Consider the following 19698-nt stretch of genomic DNA (forward strand, 5'->3'; position numbering starts at 1 on the left):
ACTGGTGATGAGGGCAGCCACTTTGGCCCAGGGATATAAGCTGGGCTGCAGTTTGCTGCAGGAGGAAGGAGGTAACATCAGGCTGAGACGCTGCTCTGGTCAGAGTCAGGAGGTAAGGGCAGGGGCTATGGGGAAGAGGTGTCCCCTTGTCCTGGGTAAGACATAAAACTGCACCCTGCCAGGGTGATCTGGTGCGGTTCCTAGTAGCATGGGAGCCCCCAGGAAATGCCAGGCCAGTTACGTCCCCAGTGCAAGGCGGGTCTGGGTGCCTTATAACCCCAGCCCCACATCCCTAGTGGTGTTCTAACAAGCAGGGGGAGCCCAGGGCTCGATCAAGGAGCCCTAAGGCAGAGCTCAGGCTGGAGGAGGGACCTGGGGCTGCACCCAGGCAGCAGAGGAAAGCCTGGGGGCGTGAGTCAGACCCTGTGTGAGAGGGGTGATGAACAGAGCGGCCCCATGAGTGTGGGTGAATGAGAAGGCCCAGTGGGGGCATAGTGGCCCAGCAAGAGACTAGGAATGAAATAGGCCTATAGTAGTACAATTGCTCAGGTGAGGGTAGTGGGAGACACCCATCAGACTGTGCCAGGGCTGACCGAGGCAAGAAGAGCTAAGCCCAATGCCAGGTGAGGCCGGGCAGCATGAGTGTAGCCTCTGAGAGAGGGCAGTATGAAAGAGGCTGGGTGAGAGCCAACAGAGTGAGTGGGACCCTGGTGAGAGAGGGGTGGTATGTGAGTGGTCCTCCAGGGCTGTAGGAAAGAGCTAAAACTGTGTGCCCAGTTTGCTCCAGCCATAGGCCAAGGAAGTAACACCATAGTAACATCTGTGAGGCATGGGACCCATGGAGAGAAGGTTAGAGTGGGTATTAGGCCCTTGTCAGCAGGGCGAGTAATGGGTATCCTCCCACCTCAGTAATAACTCTTATATTTTCCATCAAGGCGTGGCAGGAAAGTGAAGCAGGAGGTTACCCCAGGGTGGCCGACAAAGCAGGGGGCCAACAAAGACCTGATGAGGAGGCCACCCTGTTACAATGAGATTCTTAACTTGAATGAAGGCACTCAATCTTCAGAGGCAAGTTTGCAGCCAGTCAAGCCGTGTGGACCCGATCACCATTTAATCACATGTAATTGCATTAAATGCTATTTATGTCAGTAGACTGGGATATTTATAAACAGAGGATTATGATGACCTCATTGTAGGATCAGCCAGAAGGAAAAATTGCATTTGGTAAGGAAAATCTCTCGGAAAAATACACATCTTTCAGAATAGTAATGGAAACACTAGATATTGTGGTCAGTAGCAATTATGTATGTAACCAGCCCAGCTCTGTGTGACAATTTTCACTGCTTTAAGTTCCACAAAAGTATAATCAGGGGCAGATTAACTTTTTAGTGGCCCTTGGGCAAACAAACTCATGGGTCCCTACTTTTTTCACTCAATTATAATATGTAAAATAAGCACAACTGGGCCCTTTCTTCACTTAGGGCCCTAGGAACGCTCCTAGTTTGCCTATGCATTAATCCAGCCCCGAGTACAATACCTGCATATGAGAGAGAGGCTTATTTACCAAGTCAATCTTGTAATAATATGGGCCAATGGGAACAGTATCCAGGAAGCCAAGATGAGTATGTGATTTAAAAAAAAAAATTATTTGGCATAAATTTCTTCATTGCATTTTGATTGCATTTGTGGTACTCTGTATAATCTGGATCTATCAAGGTACCAAGCAACCCCCAATTCTCCCCAAACCCCTGCTATAAGACCCTCCTAGTATCATCGGGAAGCTGAGTTGCACAGACAGACTTGTTCAAACCTATGCTACAAATCTGCAGCAGAACTGGAATTTGAAAATAGATTGGTTGACTGGCATACTGGTTCAACGTCTTAACTAGAATATCATCCTTCAACACCTGCAATCTAACTATCTTCAATTCTTGTTAAAGCTAATTTGAATATATTGCAGATTACATAGGGGGAAATCTAGAAAATGTGCTAAAATCTTCAATGTGACTGTGCAGCTTTACCTGCATCAGACTTGTTCTTGGTCTTATGGAAACCACTAAGAATTGCCCTCACATTAAGTAGTAGTACAACTGATACCCTCTTTATTGTGCTTACTGATGGACTGAAGAGAAGGAAACTCATGTATAGCCTTAGAGGCCTTTCGGAGTCCGTCACTCTTCTCCCAGCACACTCTCTCCAATGAACACAAAAGAGGCTCCCTCTCTTACTGTGCTACCGAGACCATACTTCTTTCTTGGACTCCCCTGCTTGCTGTTGCATACCTGAGCAGCTGACATGCACTGTCGCTTTCTTTCTGGCCTGGGAGAATTGTTTAGAGCCAATGAGTGTCATATCAGGAGCATAGGAGAAGTGTGGGGAGAAGCCACATTCTGACAGTGGAGAGGAAATTATTTTTCCCACAACCCTGATGTAGCCACATCTGCTAGGAGGCAAAAATCCCTTCTCCTCTCTTAAAGTCCTCCCCTTTTTCCTGCAGTCTCCTTCCCAAGTCAAAAGCAATATTCAACTCTGGATACTAGCTAGTTGTCAAGTTAGTGTCTACTTGGAAATTAACCATTAAGGGTTAAAGCTTCATTCCAAACAAAAGCTAAATTTAGGTATTCAGATAATACTTTTATTTTAGCTAATAAAGCATGCTCATCTTTCCAAATGATGTGAAGTTCTTCTCATCAATAAATCTCTAGCTCATAAGCTTCTCTGACTATATTAAACATGCATTACAAGAACTCCACTTGTATCCAGAAGTATTTTTGTACAGATTAGTTGAAGACAATTTTAGAAATCACTTGGCAGCTTTTGGCTGTTATAAACTGACTTTAATTCTTACCCAGAAGAACTCGTGCACTCAGCATTTCTGTACAACTATTAAAGGTATGCTGTGAGCTTTTTGAGAGTTAAAGTTTATTACATGCATGCAGATTTAGTTGCCTACCTACCACGCACTCAGGAATAACTTATGGTCCAAAAGGTATCACTGTTTTTAATGAACGGGCCCCAAATATCCCACAAAAGCAAGAGAGATCAAAATGGTTATTGTGAACTAGTGCAGATCTCTCAATCCGTCGTGTTCTTTAAACACTGAGAAAACAACTAAAGACCTGTATCAGCCTGCCTTGGGTCATGAATGTAGCCCCCCTCCCCAAAAGACCATTGAGGGAAAGACCCTGGAGGTCTTTCCTACCTTGATAGCCACCTCTCCCAGAAAGTGAATGTTGATGAAGAGTTCTAGCACAGGATCCAGTGTAAAAGTGCTTCCTTTGAGAAACTGCTTTGGTGTGTCTTTATTCATTGTGATCTCTGAAAAGACACCAAGATCCAGGTCTATAATGCAGTTATCATCCCCACTCTCCTCTCTGGATGTGAAACGTGGGTGATATCAAGAGCCTGGAGAGGTATCACCAACAATGCCTCTGGAAAATCCTCCACGTCAAATGAGATTTGTTGCACAAACGGCAGCATCTTTGCTGAAGCCAATCTTACCAGTACTGAGTTGTTGATCCTCAAACACAAGTCTCACTGGACTGGACATTGTGTGTAGATGCCTGACTCTCAACTCTCAAAACAAGTGCTCTATTCCCAGCTTAGTAACATCCTGAGATCTCACAGTGGCCAGAGGAAACGCTACAAGGACACTTTGAAGGCATACCACAAGAAAACAGATGCTAACATCCAAGAGTTGGAAGGAGCTGGCTGCTAACCAGCTCCAGTAGCGTTGCAACCTCAACCAAGTGGCAGCCTATTTTGGGGTAAAGAGTCTTACCCTCAAAACAGAGAAAAGAGTACAGAGGAAGGAAAAGGAGAGGAATCTGCACCGCCTGCAACCTACTCTCCCCAGTGAAAAGACCTGCAACTTCTGCAGACAGGTCTGTGGGTCAAGGATTGGATTCTTAAGTCACCTCAAGACACATCGGTAGAGATCATCTTTGAATGGAGGTATTGCCAATGAGTTGTTACACAAGGATACCTGTCTCTCCAAAGCAAGGCCTGCTGTTGCTCCCGTTGAACATAAGGATTTCAGTGTTGTCAGGATCCAGCTCATGAACAGCAAGTATATTATAAAAATGCATTACGGCATTCCTAATGCTGGGGTTAAGTGACTGACTGTGGTTTACAAGGACTGTGAGTGCCACTGACTAGTTTTGATTGATTAGCTATAATGAAAAATTCCATCAATTTCCAGTGACAATATGGTAAGACAGATGGCAGGACTTCCAGTGGTGAAGAATGAAAGAAAAGGCTTTTTGAGAGGTAAGAAATCTCAGTGCCTTGCTTAAGTGCAGAAAGAAAGAGACAGCATGGATCTTATGAGACTGGATCTTTGTTTTCAGAGACTGGACGCTTAGCTACAGATCTGACTCTCCCTCTCTCAATAACCCTTCCAGGGGGCAAAACAAGGGCCCCTCCATGCATGTGTGCTATGTGATGCACAAGGGTATGGACTTGCAACTTTCCCTTATGTCATACATCCATTCCTCATGTTCAGGACCTTCCATAATTGTTGCTTGGGCAATCGGGGTCCAACCTAATGGGTTTAATTAAAATATACTCTGTTTAAATGCATATCTCTGGCACTGAAAACATGCTATGGAAGATGCTACTCAATGAGTATTATTTATAGCCCTGTCAGTGTTGTGTTTAGAAGCCATGAAACCGGCTGGCTCCCCATATTTACAAGGCTTCTTAATAGCCTGCTTCGGGACTGCTATTAGAAGCCTTAAAAATAGAGGAAGAGAAACAGAGAGGGAGCAGTTGTGAGACTGACTAGTTCCTGTTATTATCAACCAGGACTCGTAGTAGAGGTGATGTCTTTTATTAGACCAACTAGGTTTTTGCAAAAAAAATGAATGAAAGAACTGCATTCTTGAGGTATGCAATTAACCCTTTTTTCTTTTAAAATCCTGGTTGGTCTAATAAAAGATGACACCTCTACTACAAGTCCTGATTGCTTTTTCCTCTAGACCAGGGGTGGGCAAAATGTGGCCTGGGGGCCGGATGCGGCCAGCCAGGCCATTCTATCCAGCCTGCGGGGCCCCTAAAAATTTATAAAATTAATATTTATCTGCCCTTGGCTGCCTGTCATGCCACCCTTGATGGCTTGCCAAAACTCAATAAGCGGCCCTCTGCCCAAAATAATTGCCCGTCCCTGTTCTAGGCCAATATGGCGACAACCTGGATACCTGTCATTCTCGAGACTTTTAACAGCAGCCCTTTGACTAATTTCTCCTCCACTGTTTCTGGTACATTTATATGGAGTGTAATTAGTTGAAAAATAGGTATATGCAGTTAGCAGGGTACTTAAATTTCAGAGCCGACCCTGGAGCAGGGAGTTCCTATGCACCTAAGTGGTGCTGGGCGTAGAGGAGCTGGTTACACTGGAAGCAGCTGGCAACAAACTGGGAAGGGCGGCGTGCTGGGCAGCTGAACAGACCAGGTACCGAGCTGATGTGCACAGCAACGGCTAGACACGACTCCAGTGCCCAATCCAGGAGGGAAAGCCTAACCCTTCACCAAACAGGAGGCAGGCCAAAACAAGCAAGATTAGCTAAAAATAAATCGATATTTTTAGATGTTGCTTCTCTGTATTTTTCTCTCTCGTTTTCTTCCTTTCTCTTCTTCCTTTCTGTCTGTGGCAGACGCAGCGGACTCCCCGCTCCTCCGCTGCAACCCGGACAACTTCCCTCCAAGCACACACGTGGCCGCTTTGTTTGCAGGGGCCGGAGAGGTGAGATGAAGACTTGCCGAGCCCGGCCGGGAGCGGCCCAGGGCGGCACCGCGCTCGTTGCAGGGCCGGGGGCAGCAGCGCGCACGGAAACTTCCCGCCCGCGCGGAGGGCCGGGGAGGAGCCGCCCCCGGCCGCGCCTCCTGCCTGCCCTGCCTTGCCCGGTGCGGCCCCGCCCCGCAGCCGCCGTCTGGGCCGGGAGCGAGCGGAGCCGCTGCGAAGTTGTCGGCGCGGCCATGTGGCTGCTCTGGCTGGTGCTGGGCTCGGCGGGTGAGTGCGCGGGGCCGCGGGCTCGGCGCTGTCTCCCGGGGCCGGGGCCCGCCAGGCGGGGAGGTGCCTGCTGCGGCTGGAAGGGGCCGTGGTGTCCCTGAGCTCCTGGGGCTGTGGCAGGGGCTGCCTCGCATCGCGGCGGCGGCACAGTTGTGCCGAGCCCGTTTGCGGGGGTCAGGGCAGCCCGCCCCGCTGAGGAGTGCCGGAGGTGGCGGGGCGGGCGGGCACCACGGTGCCGGGGCAGAGCGCCCTTCTTGGCAGCCCTAGTCCTGGTTCAACAAGGCCAAAGGGCAGGAGCGACCCCTCACACGGGGCTTGAAGCGGGGTACCTTAGCCTGTGGGTCGCCACCCGAAAGTGGGTCACACAGAAGGGTCGCGAGCAAATTTGGAAAATGGATCAGCAAACTTTAGAAATGGATTCTCCCTTAAAAGGAAAACACGTGGGGAAACTGGGGCTTTCCCCTTGCAGGCTGGCGGAGTTGCAGCCTGCTTGGCACGCCCCCTGCACCACACCCCCACCATCTTCCTCATGCACTGGGGGGCGGGGGCGGGGGGGGGCAGGAGTGAGGGGTACTGGGTCAGGACGGGCCATCGATGTTTACAAATGGGTCCTGGTACACAAAAGGTTGAGAAGCACTCTTTTAAAGTCCAGTGAGACCTGGCAAGATGGACCTGCTAGTCGGCTGTGTGCCCCCCATTAGAAGGTGGAGCCAAAGTTGTTTCTTAGGGTGCAGCTGCCTTTTCAGGTTTAGCAATGTTGCCAGTAATAAGGCCATAACTCAGAGAGAGAGACAGAGAGAGAGGAAGGAGTATGTGGTACAAGCACCTGGTCACAAGGCAGCAGTTGCAGGAATCTCCAAGTGATTCAAGTGCACTAAGGTGCCTATGCAGACAGCATATGTAGTTGGGGAGAGGAGTTTCCTCCTTTGACAATTATGGAGCTCAGGCAGAAATAAGAGATGCCCAAAAGTATTGAGGAAATTGAGGCCCCCTCCACACCTTACAGGTATCATGCAATTAACTGATTAATTGCACACATGCCTTGAGACCAGCTACATGTGCAAAGTAACTATCACTCCATAAGAAGTGCCAACTGGCTATAAAGTTAGTACACATTTTCCAGGTTTAGCTTTATTGCTGGTTGCCATCTAGCTTTAATTTGCAAATGTAGCAGGGTCCTTGAACATACATGTCAGGGGGTTGTGTCCATCTCCCTGACTCGTTTCTTAATGCTTAGCCGCTTTGTAAATTATCACCTTAAAACAGTTTTACAAAATTGCATGCTGGGAGGTGAACTTCAGTCTCAATCTGCAAGGCAGATATGATGCTGTCCCTCTGGGTAGGGTGAAGATAGCATTACTGAGTCTTGGCAAGTCGTCTTTTCTTTTCCTGAAAGCTTGTAGTAGGAATCTCCCACACACCTGTTTAGTGAAATGATAAGCCAGTGTATTTGTTAAGGGTGAAATTACTGGGTTAATGCTTGCAAGGAGAGCACTGATTCCAACTAGCCAACCTGAATGGATGATAGTTGAAAATGCAGTGTTAAGAAATTGAGTAAAATACACCCAGAGGGTGGATCAGTATTTCAAGTGTCTCACTGTGTTTGAACATTTTCTAGTTTTATGAAAAAATTATTTTCAGTTAAATCATACAGGTAAAATGCTTGTCAGATGCCATACAAAAAAACTAGAACTCTTGGTTCCGAAATGATACGTTTTATTAGACCAACTGCAGTTGGTCTAATAAAACGTATCATTTTGGAACCAAGAGTTCTAGTTTTTTGTATGTCTTTTTGTCTCAGATCAACACGGCTGCCAAGTACACCCCTGTCAGATGCCAGGCATATGCCTGTCAGTGCTTGATCATACTTCGTGCAGCCTTGCCGCAGGTACGAATTACTTCTACAGTCTGATTTTAGCTTGCACTTTTTCAGACTGTGTCTGTGAAAGTGTGACTGGCCTAGCTTGGTGTTGCTGCATTTGTTATTGAATCGCTCCATAGCAATGTACTGTCTGAAATGGCTGTACAAAACGAGTAAAAACTGGAAAATCAAGCTCAATTTCTCCAAGAGTGAAATTTATTTAAGTTTCACAACTTCCTAATAAAGCTGCTTGCATAATTTATACTTGGATTAAATGGGAAGCTACCCTTGTTGGCCGTTTTGTTCCTCTGACTTACTGCAGAGGAACAGAGCTCTTCCGTCTCCCCCCCTTCGACCCCCCCCAAAACAAAACAAAACAAAACAAAGCCTTAAAAATAAGGGAAGGCACAGTGAAGATTTTCTTGTGTTAAATCCTGAGGCATGTAATATCTGTGGCTCTTGCATGGGCTTTTTGCTGTTGCGTCAGTAGTTCATCTTTTGGAAACCTTCAGGCAAAGCTTGGGTGTGTGCACCTAAACTATGTTCACTTCATTCTATTATTATGTGCCATCATACTCTGATAGTGTTGCCAAAATTTGTCTAACGTACTCCTAGTAACATATCCATCTTGTGCTAAATGTAGTTGTTTCTGAAATATAGCCAATCTGTCAAGATGTAAGAATGTCATAAAATACACATAGGCAGACAAGGTTCCTTGGGTGAATTTGATATCTTTTATTAGACCAACTCAAATAGTTGGAGAATTAAGCAAGCTTTCGGGTTCAAAAACCCTTTGTCAGGCTAAGGAAGCTTCAGCAGTTGGTGTGCGCTCTTCCTGGGTGGAATGAATACACATACTAATATCAGTCTAATTTTTCTTTACACATTTCTATTTATATTGAATTCTTCCTTCCCCCTTCTTTTTTTTCCTCCCCTGACCATAGGGGCAAATAGCAGCTGGGATTCTTATGAAAACTAGTATTTTAGTTTTCTTTTTATAGGTAGAATAAGTCTGTCATAGTTATGCAATATCTTCCCTACAGTTATTTAACCAGAGCCTCAGGTTTTCCTCAGGACAAGAGGGTACTTAACATTCAAAAAGCTTTTTACAAACACTTTTTGGGAATCCTTGTAATGTTCACATTTCCTTTTGAAGAGGGAAATATTGAATTTTTGGGGATTTTTTCCCCATGTTTTGGTATGCGTTTCTTACTTCGTATGTATTGGCGTCTGCAGTTGTGATGATTCACACAGGGAGAACTAGTTTGTCTCTTCCTGGTCCCCACTAGTCTCTTGAGTTTTAGTTTTTATAACCGCTGAAAGTAGTTTTTGTTCCATAACTGGTCTCTTTTAGGGTGTAGGAGGAAAAGCTTGGAACTTCTGGGGATCAAGCCTAATCATAGAAAACCCAAAAAATGTACAAATCTCTGAGTTAGCATTTGTCCCAGACAGTATGCAAGAATGTTTGAAGACTTGCCTTGTTTTAGTCAAAATTTGCCTTGCTAATCGTACGGCCCTGTACAAAGGCCAAATGTTATTTCTGATCCTGAAGATTTTTTTTTCTTGTTAAGAAGTATGGTGTGAATTAAATCAATATATTTATGCCAACCTAACTCTTGGGACTTGTATATGTGGGAAAGTTTATTAGTTATTCAAGTATAATGTACATGGGCCCACAACGGTGCTTCTTAATAACTTTAATAGTGGCTTTCTTTCAGTTCAGTTTAAGCCCCTTTCTGTGCATTACAAACTAAATTGGAAAACACTCTTAAACTGTAAAATTTCCTAATGATGGGGTGCCCATGTGTGTTATATAGGTGGTAAAACTTTCACTTGTAGAGAAGAGACAAATGAAGAACAAGCTCTGCTTAAATTTTGTTCCTTTTTTTTTTTTTTTTGGCTTTGTATCTTTAAACTCTTCCAGCGAGGCCTAAAACAACTAGCTTAAATTAAAGACTGTGTTTTTAAATCTGTTTTCTCTTCAGTTGAGAGCAAAGATTGCATAAATCTAAGCTTAACATGCATGCTTTAATAATTTTAAAGGTATAACCTGAGGAAAAACAAGGGTAAAGGATTATTGGGTTTGCATAACAATAAGCTCTTTAAATCTTGTCCATACTGGGGATGTGATGTAGTCTTAGAAATATGAAAAACCTAAGATGGCTGGAGAGTCAGAATGCCATACACAACTTGGATTCCTGTGTGTGGCCTCCAGAATGCCAAGATGCAATTTAAGTCTTCCCTGATTAACAGGCCCTACACATGATATACATGTTTCCTAAAAATGTGGTCAACTGGCCGTTTGTGGAGCAGTTTTTCTTTTTTCCCTTGTTCATCAGAGCTAATGCTGTTGGAATCAGTGGATAACTGCCAGGGAATAAACTCAAAACATGCATGCACAAATTTCCATCATCACAGGCATTTGTGAATTCAGGAACTGTGCAAAAAAACAGGCGGAGATTTGGTTGGCGAGTAGAGCGTATTAAATTTAACAATACGGATTAACTTAAAACCTCTGTGTGTATTTACACAAATGTACAATGTTTGCTTAGGTTGCTCTTCAAGTACCTGACTTTCAAAGCATTGCAGAGAGGTATGATTTTTAATGAGAATTTTGTGGTGGAGAAATCCCATCTATTGTATGGAAAACAGGCCCTTGAAAATACTATTATGCTGCCATGTAGGATAGAGTGGTTTTCTTCCTTTTTCCTTCCGAGGATACAGAATCATTGGCTTGTTGTGAGCGCTTACAGTAAAAGCTACGTATGAAGAGTAATAGCAAGTGGTAATGAAAAGCTTTACAGATGAATACTTGAAAGTGAGTAGGAGTATTTTTGGAATAGTTATTCCACTCCTCTCCTCTAACTGGCAAGGCCAAAATCATACACACTCCTCTCTAAATAGTGCATTATCTACTCTCAAGAGATTTTACAACAGACTTGATATTGGTATTCCTTGGTCCAGCCCTACAAAAAACCTGGGCCTGACTCTCTTAACCAATGCGTCTCTCTCTTATTGGGCCTGTCCATCATGGGCTTATGAACCAAAACAGCATTCCTAAAATTGACAATAATTCTGACAGTGCCTTTGTACAAGTCAAGAAACTGCCTGCTCAGCAAGCTACTGGGAATGAAGGTGCTGTGCAATAAGCTTCAAAGCTTTTTGTTAGAGAAGTAAATCTGGTAGTATGGAGGAGGCAAGAGGCAACACTTGGGTGAAATGCCTTGTCAGCTATTGAAATGGGGCTTTGAGTTTCTACTCGGGTTGTATCATAGTATCATAGTGCTTAGAGTTGGAAGGGACCTAGATCATCAGGTCTGATACTTTGCCCCTTGCAAGAATGGGTGCTGGGGTCATATCACCCCAGCCAAATATCTGTCCAGCCTCTTCTTGAAGACCTCCAAGGTAGGAGAGAGCACCAGCTCACTTGGGAGCACATTCCAGAGTCTGAAAGCCCTAACTGTAAAGCAGTGTCTCCTGATGTCCAGCCTGAATCTTCTATCGATTTGTGGCCATTATTCCTAGTAACCCCCAGTGGTGTCTGGGGGTACAAAGTCTCCCCCAATTCTTGCTGGTCAACCCTGGTGAGTTTGTAAATGACCACCAGATCCCGTCTCAGCCTTCTCTTGTGGAAGCTGAACAGGTTCAGGCCCTTTAGCCTCTCCTCATACAGCCTGCCCCTTGACTATGCGAGTGGCCCTTCTCTGGACCACAATGCTACATCCCTCTTGAAGTGCAGTGCCCAGAACTGGACGCAGTACTCCAACTGTGGCCTGACCAATGCCACATAGAGGGGAAGGATCACCTCCCTGGACCTGCTTGTGATGCCTCTGTAGATGCACAGCAAGGTGCAGTTAGTCTTACTGACTGCTTCCTCTCATTGGCGGCTCATGTTCATCCTGGAGTTAACAATGACTCTTAAATCCCTTTCTGCCACCGTGTTGACAAGAAGGGTGTTCCCCAGCCTATAAGTGTGTTGCTGGTTCCTTTTCCCTAGATGCAGCACCTTGCACTTGTCTGCATTGAACTCCATCCTATTCTCATTCACCCACCTCTGCAACCTGTCTAGATCTAGCTGGATTCTGTCCCTCCCCTCCAGCGTGCCCACCTTGCCCCACAGCTTTGTGTCGTCAGTGAATATGGACAGCATGCATTCCACACCCACATCCAGACTGCTGATAAAGATGTTGAACAGTACAGGCCCCAGGACCGAGTCCTGGGGGACTCCACTGCCCACATCCCTCCAGGTCGAAAACGACCCATCCACCACCACTCTCTGGGCGCAACCATCTACCCAGTTTGCCACCCATCTGACTGTAGGTATCAATGCCTCAGTCACAAGTTCTTTTAAGAGAATGAAGAGTTTTTGTATACCTGGACATTGTGTGGGGCAAGGCCTTTTGTAACAGTGCTAAGCATCTCAAGTTTGAAGGCATTCCCTCTGTTCTGCTTGTCTATATTATTATTATTATTTCCCTACTCATTGGGCTACTGGAAGAGGAAAGGAGCTCCCTTCTTGCCATCACTCTCCTGTCCTATCCTCCCCTTATTATCAAGAGTCTCCTGACTGCTACCAGGGATGTATCTCTCTGCTGCTTTTGCTGCTGGCAGTCAGGTAGTTTCAGTGTTCAGCACCACATCTGCCGATTAGATGTTCCAAGCAGTAGCAGAGTAAAATTGATGATTGATTGCTGCAAGGGTTTTAAATGGTAGTATTGCAACTAACCAGCAACCAGTCATGTCAGTTTCTGCTCGCTGGCCAAACCCAGAAGTTCCAGTTCCCTTGTTGCTGTAGCTCAGGGTGTGTGCGCCACATGCAGGCCTGCTTGCGAAGCTGGGTTGCAACAAGGAACCATGACAGGATGAGGAAGTGGGATGTGATGTCACTATTGCTTATGAAACCAAGAGTAATTATAAGTAATGTTATTTGTAATTTTATCTTCTGTTCTGAATACAAGGGAGGGCAAGAGGAAATTACTGGCAGATAAATTTGTGCGAAAGTTGTATCTTGATGCAAGGACTAGTCAGTCCATGGTGTTTGGTGAATTGGGAGATGATTCAGTCAAATTCAGTGGCTGAATTAAAAAACAAAACAAAAGTAAAAGGTCATTTTTATGAGAATACTGAATTATGTACCTGTATCTATGGGGAAAAATGTATTCCAGTGTCTTGCTTCACAGCATAAATTGATCATCTGCAAAAACAGGAGTGGAATGTCACCTCTTGCAGCTAGACGGCACAGTTGCTAGTTGCGTTCCTGTTGTCTTCTGAAACATCCTGGATTTACCACTGGTTGAGGTGCTCTGGTATGGCATCTTCTTTGTCCCTATGCATTCAAAATAGTACAGCTGAGCTAGCAAGCAATTCTGGCAACTTAAGACAGTTGTCCAGGAACACCCGATGCAAAGTTAGACTCATTATTCTTATTCTAAAGTTGGATTCTTATTGGAAAAACCTACCAAAACAGCATATTTTGTGGTCACAATGTCTCTGCTTTTGTGGCAATGAATTGATGTGGCATGCTTAGGAACAATATAGCAGAACTGAGATTTGGAGTAATCGTAGCCATGGCCTTAATGTCAGTGCCCTTGCAATGACAGACCTAATGATTGTTCAGCTTTGTGAGCTGGTGGGGGGCTCTGGGTTGTCATTATTTAATTGTCTTTTCTGCTGCAGATTGAAGCTAATAATGCCCTACTTTGGTAAGCAAGCAGCTTGTTACAAGTATTTAAAGTGGCATTCTCAGAGGTTTGACTTGAAAGCAGTTTTGTTGTCAGCAGGTGTTAGTTCAAGGTAAAAGGGGTGAATAGCCCTTGGCTTTTAGGTTAAAAAAACCCCACCCTTTAAAAATGACTGTCACGGCGGAGTCCTCTCAGAGGGCCATGATCTCCTCGAGGTCCCTCGCTCCGTGTCAGGCCGGCCCAAGGCACCCTCTAATTCTCGCCCACCACGTCTTGCTGGAATATGATTGGGAGGCTGCCTATGACTCCCTGGGCACGGCTACTCGGGACCTCTGTCCCCGCGGTTCTTCCGGACCCCCTGGGGGTCTCCCGATATGGTGGGTGTTCCCCGGACACCTTAGCCTTATGGGCTATGCGTGGCTCCAACCTCCCCTGATACCACGCCCCAAGCCTCGCAGATGTAATAGACATTGGTATGTCTGTACGCCCTCTTCCTGGGCCTCCTCTATGATCTAGCCCACTCTGGGCTTTCTCTAGTACCCAGCCTCTCATTGGGCATCCCCTGATGGTGCGGTCCCGCTCAGGGACTCCCTAGCGGGCCCCGGCCCTTCCGGCCAACCGCACGGGTACCCTCTCTGACCCCGGCTCACCGCGCTGCTACTCCCTGTCTTCTCGGGGGCAACCGCAGCACCCTGCCTTGGTCTGAGGGGTGTTGCCGCACTAGCCTGAGGCCGGGCTCGCTATGCCCGTCTCGGGCTCCTCACTATGGCCCCTCTCGGGCTCCTCGCTATCGCCCTGCTCTAGGGCTGCTCAGTAATACGATGTGGCGCTCCCCCTCTTTGGGGCTCACCGTGCCCACCCTGGGCTTCTCAATGAAATCGCCCCTCGCTCTGGGGCTGGGGTCTATGTACCCTGCGTGCAATCCGGGGTCTATGTCCCCCCCCCTGTCTGCAACCTACTGGTTGCGCCCGCGACCCACTGGCCATGCTCCTCGCCGCCAGTCGCTCCCACACTGGCGTGCAAGCTGCGCCTCCACTGGCGCTATGAAATTAATGCGCTCTCCTGGTGCTAGCCCACGACCTCACTGGCGCTAGGGCACCCCACACTCTCTGGGGTCCCTATGAGAGGATACTGTGCCCTCCTTGGGCTCTGGGGCCCCCACGCTCCCGTGGCGCCCTTTATGAGGACACTGCGCCCTCTTGGCGCTAGGGCACCCCACACTCTCTGGGGTCCCTATGATTGAGGTCTCCTCCAACCCCTACAGCCTCACCCAAGCCTCCAGGTGTAATATCACAACGTCAAAACAAAACCACAAGCCCCTAGGCTGTAACACAAATGCAAGCTCAAGCCGTCTGGCTGTAACTCAAACCCAAAGCCCTATGGCCATAACAACATTGCTCCATATGACCATGGTACTTGCTGCTAGGCTCCTTTCCACATCCTCACTCCCAGAGCTCCTGCCTCCCAGGCTGCTGGCAGAGAACTGCTAGCCTGGCTTCAGCCCTGGGCTTCATAAGGGCCAGGCCCTGCCCCCTACAGGCAGCTGGCTCCGCTTAGTTGCTCCGGCAACCCACAGCTGTGCTCAGTTGGCTCTGCCAGGGCTCTCTCCCTGGCAGTTTCTCCTCTCTAGGAGCAGGCATCCGGGTGCCCTGCGACAATGACAGAAGCGAAATTTTCCTCTCTTTTCTTCTGCAAATCTGCCTTGACAGATTATGCCAAGATCCAATCAAGTTTTTCAAGCAATACTGATTTTAATGATGAGTCGCATTTTAAATGATATATCTGCAGTGAAGCCTTGTACCATACGTTGCCCCCTGCCTTTGAATTTAAATAGCCCAAGGATTATTTTATAGGCTGGCATCAGTCATCAGTGGTATGCAGGTAAGCTTGCTGACTGCTGGAAGTTGTATCAGGCAAGTTGCAGCAGTATGACGTAAGATGTGGACTTACATGAACATAGTGGTAAAAGATGTGTGGACACACTTTCTTAGTATAAAAGGGAATTATTTTGGTTTCATGGAAGTCAATTAGGAACAGGTTTGACACAAAATCATCATTTCTTATGTTAAAAGAAGAGTGTGTGTGCAGCTTCTTGCACTGGTTTAATTGCATTAGATTCAGAAGCCAGCTTCTGGATGCAACGTTCTGTTGTTGACAAGGCCCTGCTATCATCACAGGAAAAACCTTTTAGCCAGAGTGACTTTGTGCAGTCTTTATTTACATGAAAAGAAATGTGGTGTACTGAAGCAGTCCAAAGGTGATCAGTAAAATGCTGCTTGGCTCAGTTACATGGCACTGTTTCTCCTGGTTTCCAGCTGCTGTACAAACGATCAGGCTCTTCATTGTGAAGGAGAGCCTGGAGGCCCATGGCTGGACACCACGGGCTAACTTAGCTAACTTTTCTGGCGGCCTGTCTATAAAAGCAGAAGGAAAGTAAGGAGATGCTACTTTTGGGTACTGCCTCCCTACCTGTAGAAGAGAAGAGCTTAGGGGAGCAAGGAGAAGCCTGCAAAGGAGTAGATGACCAGATGTACACAGAGAATGGCTTGTGAGCAAAGAAATGAAAAGCAAAAGAAAACTGCTTAATGTCATTCCCAAGAGCATAAACTAGTGATTACTCTAAGGGCAATTAAAATGCATGAAGTGAGGTTGTTTTAGCAGCTGCTACAGGGCAGTGCTGTGTGGACAGGACAGGGGTTGACTTGTGAAATTGTTCATGGCAGGTCACTGTAAGAAGGAATTTATAGTGGATTGTGTAGGGTCCTTTGAAGCTGGGAGTTGGTGATTCAGTAGTAGATCTGGACAGGTGTCTAGAGTGTCCTTCCGTAGGCCGCAGGCAACCTTTAGGTGCATCTGTCACACAACTTTAAAATGGGTGCAAAACCTTCACCCACCAGGCAGACAGGCTAAGAGGCTTAATGGATTAATAGTTGTGAAGGGTTTAATCTTAATACTCTCATGATATGCCATATTATCTTTCAGTGAGATTTGAAAAAAAAATCCTTTTCAGTTTGTGTAATTTTTTCCCTCCTCAAGCTGAGACCTGCTTTTTTGACTGTATTCTGAGCCTTTAGTATTGTGAAACTATCTTTATTATCTGCTTAATTGGAAAACTGTTCTGCAAGAAAATGTCTGTCTTGAAATACAACTAGTGTGTTTTCAGGGACAGTGTTTCTGGAAACCCAGCTGATTGTTTTGTTTGGTTTGAAGTGGAAATGGTTTTAAAACAGGATGGTTTTAAATGAGACTAAAACTGAACCATTTGGGAGAGGTCAAACTTGATGGCCTCTGTCCAGTGAATTTTAAAATGGCTCAGTCCAGAAGGGGAAAAGTTCAATTCTAATACAGTGTTTTTAAGAGAGTTTTAGTACAGTCTATTGCAGGTGGTAAGGTTACTGCAATGATTGGGGTGTGCTCACAGTAGATGCAATTTAAGATGAAAGTATGTGAACATGGGCTGCTAAGAATAATTTCTTTTTTTTCCCCACTTACAGACTCTGGACAGAGTTTATGATCAGTTTTTTGTGAATTCTTTTGTAGAATTCTCCAATTTTTTTGCCTTAACCACGGTAAGTTTGTCTTGGGTCCTTCTCCTTTTTTATCCTGGAAGTGGTATTGTTACAGTGACATAATTAAGATCACGCACTGCCTGAATGCATAAGAGAAACAGTTCCTTCTGCAAAGTCTTTACAGTAGGGAAGAAAGAAAGCAGTCAGACTAAATTTGACAAGATATGGACAGCCACTAAAGAACCTGACAAATGCACACATTTTGTTAATAACATTATTTTTTCTTGCTTACCTTACTGCTGGTTTGGTGCAAAACCAACCTGCACCTCCATTATTTGTGCAAAGTGCTATTCATTTATAATCAAAATGTACCCTGTGTATTGAGTATGCAAATCTAGTGACTGTTTCACATTGGACAAGGATATTGCCAACAAACTGCTCACTAACTAACATCTCATTGCAGTGATGACGCCTGGGGGTGCCTGGGCAGGGTGCCGGTGGGCCGGGTCCTGGCTTTGAGCAACTTAGGGCCCGCTGGCAGTTCATCTCCCAGCAGGCTCCGCTGAGGCAGGAGGAAAGAGATCGGGCCCCTCACAATAAGTGACAGAGCCCCTAAACTGAAATGGTGGATTTTTAACCATTTCAGTTCAGGGAGAACTAAACCCCACCTCGCATGTACAAGTGGCCCTAGATTTCTAAAGGGAAGGTCTTCATTTTCTGGAATAAAGCCCCTCGAAGATCTATGAAGCTAGGCACACAAGAAAAAAGCAAATGCAAAGAGAGAAAGAGAGGAACAAAGAAAGAAATCCTCCAAATGTCGCTTCCAAATTTCAGTGAAACAGCAGGCTCCATCCATGTTCATGTTTTGCTCCTGCACACATACCTCCCCCGTTTAATTGTTAAAATGCTTTGCAAACACTAACATCACCCTGTGAGATAACGCATTTATATTATGGTTAGTTAAGTATAGGACTAACTAACCTCTTGGGTATAGGACTAAGAGGTTCATGTTTTCAATGCTGGTGGTCACAGTTTCTAATGAAGTAGTCATGCTTCTACCCTCCCCACCCCCACAGAAACAGATTCACCATTAGTTTGGAAATGGGAGTGGAAAGAATACAATCAATACAAAGACTATCTAGAGGTCACTAGTGGCCTGTCCTTCCTTCCAGCCATCCAAAGGTCTGCAGCAAAAATAACCACTGTCTCCCTCTTGCCTAGATTTATTACCACCTCCCCTTTTCTTAGTGTGTCAGGTTCAGACTCCTCACCTTCCCCTGCCTTCATCTCTACTCTCACACTCTTTTCCTTCTCCTTACCACACTTCAGTGACTTTGTCTCCACTCACTCCTCCTTGGATGATCCTTTTGTCTCACCTCCTCCCACTTGCATCTCAGTATCTCTCTCTCATGCTGTCCTTTCCCCCTCCCCCCTCTTTGTGTCAAACGGCTTGCATCTCAGCCAGATCCCTCTGTGCTCAGTTGTGGGCCAGCCTGCTCTTGCTAACCTTCATTCTGTGTAGTCTGCTTTTGTGTCTGACTTAAAAAGACTGTGGCATACTTCATCATTTCTTTAGGTCAGGCTCACTGTACAGCTCCTGGCATTCCTTCCTCCTCCCCACCTCCTCCAATGGCTCTTTATTGGCCATGCTTCCATCTTACTGTATTTTGGGAATTCCCCATTTTCCCCTCTGCCCCAGTTCACTGTCTTCCATTTTTTTAGTTTCATGCCATGATAGGAACCATGTTCCTCCCTCCATATTGTCAGTATCTCCTATATCTTCTTTGGGTAGGACCTAAGTACTCTCAGCCAGCAAAATTCAAGATAGGTGTCTTACCCCTCACCCCCTCCTTCCTTGCCAAATCATGAAATCTGAGGAAGAAATCAACAAGATAATCTTTTTTTTCCCCTCACTACTCCTTGTCTGCTGTTATTTACTGGACTGTGCTTTGATTTTTAACCTCACTGTGTAGCACAAGCCATGATGCTCTCTGTGGACCCTGATTGCTTCTCTGCCATCAGCGGGGAGGGGTGGCATTACTTAGAGCAGAGGTCTGGGAGCCAGGATTCCTGGAGTCTCTTCCCAGCTTTCCTACTCAGTCAGTCTTGAACAAGTGACTCAATTCCTCAGTGGCTGTTTATGAGATAATCTTAATAGTTACATACCACCCAATGTAGGGCGTGTTTTATGTGAATGAATTCTTTGTGTGTTCACTGTATTTGACATCCTGATAATCAACATATTAGAACAATCCTAAATATTGTTTTTAAATATACAGAATCAATTAACTTTTGCTAGGTACCATAAAGCACATCAGTTCTTCATAAATAGGTACATTTCTAGACTTGGCACTTATAAACTTATACAGGAAATGCATTGTGGAAATGGAAATAAACTTCACAGGCAAAGTACTCCTGTGATATTATAACAAGCCAAAAAACTAACAAGTCTCTTATCAAAAGCACAGATTCCTCAGGTAACCAGGACCAGAATTATGCAATATCGGGGGTTGGGTAGAATTACGCAGTGTTACAAGTATTAATCCATCTGATTGGAAGGTAAAGTGAGTGTCAGTGTTAAGGCCTATTCTGGGATGTCTGTTCAGCCGCAGGATCCTGGGTTATTTGGAATTCATC

The 19698-nt window shown here is 45.7% G+C and overlaps 1 protein-coding gene across 3 annotated transcripts in view; it reads left to right on the forward strand.

Annotated features, from left to right (window-relative positions):
• Window positions 1-5898: 5898 nt before the first annotated feature.
• LDLRAD3 (low density lipoprotein receptor class A domain containing 3) overlaps window positions 5899-19698 on the forward strand; it is a 225533-nt gene continuing 211733 nt past the window's right edge. For 2 of the 3 annotated variants that reach the window (XM_014602180.3, XM_014602181.3), the window contains exon 1: window positions 5901-6010. In XM_014602180.3, the coding sequence (XP_014457666.1) occupies window positions 5977-6010 (34 nt within the window). In that variant the 5' untranslated portion in view covers window positions 5901-5976. Of the gene's footprint in view, window positions 6011-19698 lie in introns of all 3 variants that reach the window. The other variant, XM_019477198.2, reaches the window with a different exon arrangement.

The sequence above is a fragment of the Alligator mississippiensis genome, chromosome 2, assembly GCF_030867095.1.
Source record: "Alligator mississippiensis isolate rAllMis1 chromosome 2, rAllMis1, whole genome shotgun sequence".
In the NCBI taxonomy this organism is placed as follows: Eukaryota; Metazoa; Chordata; order Crocodylia; family Alligatoridae; genus Alligator; species Alligator mississippiensis.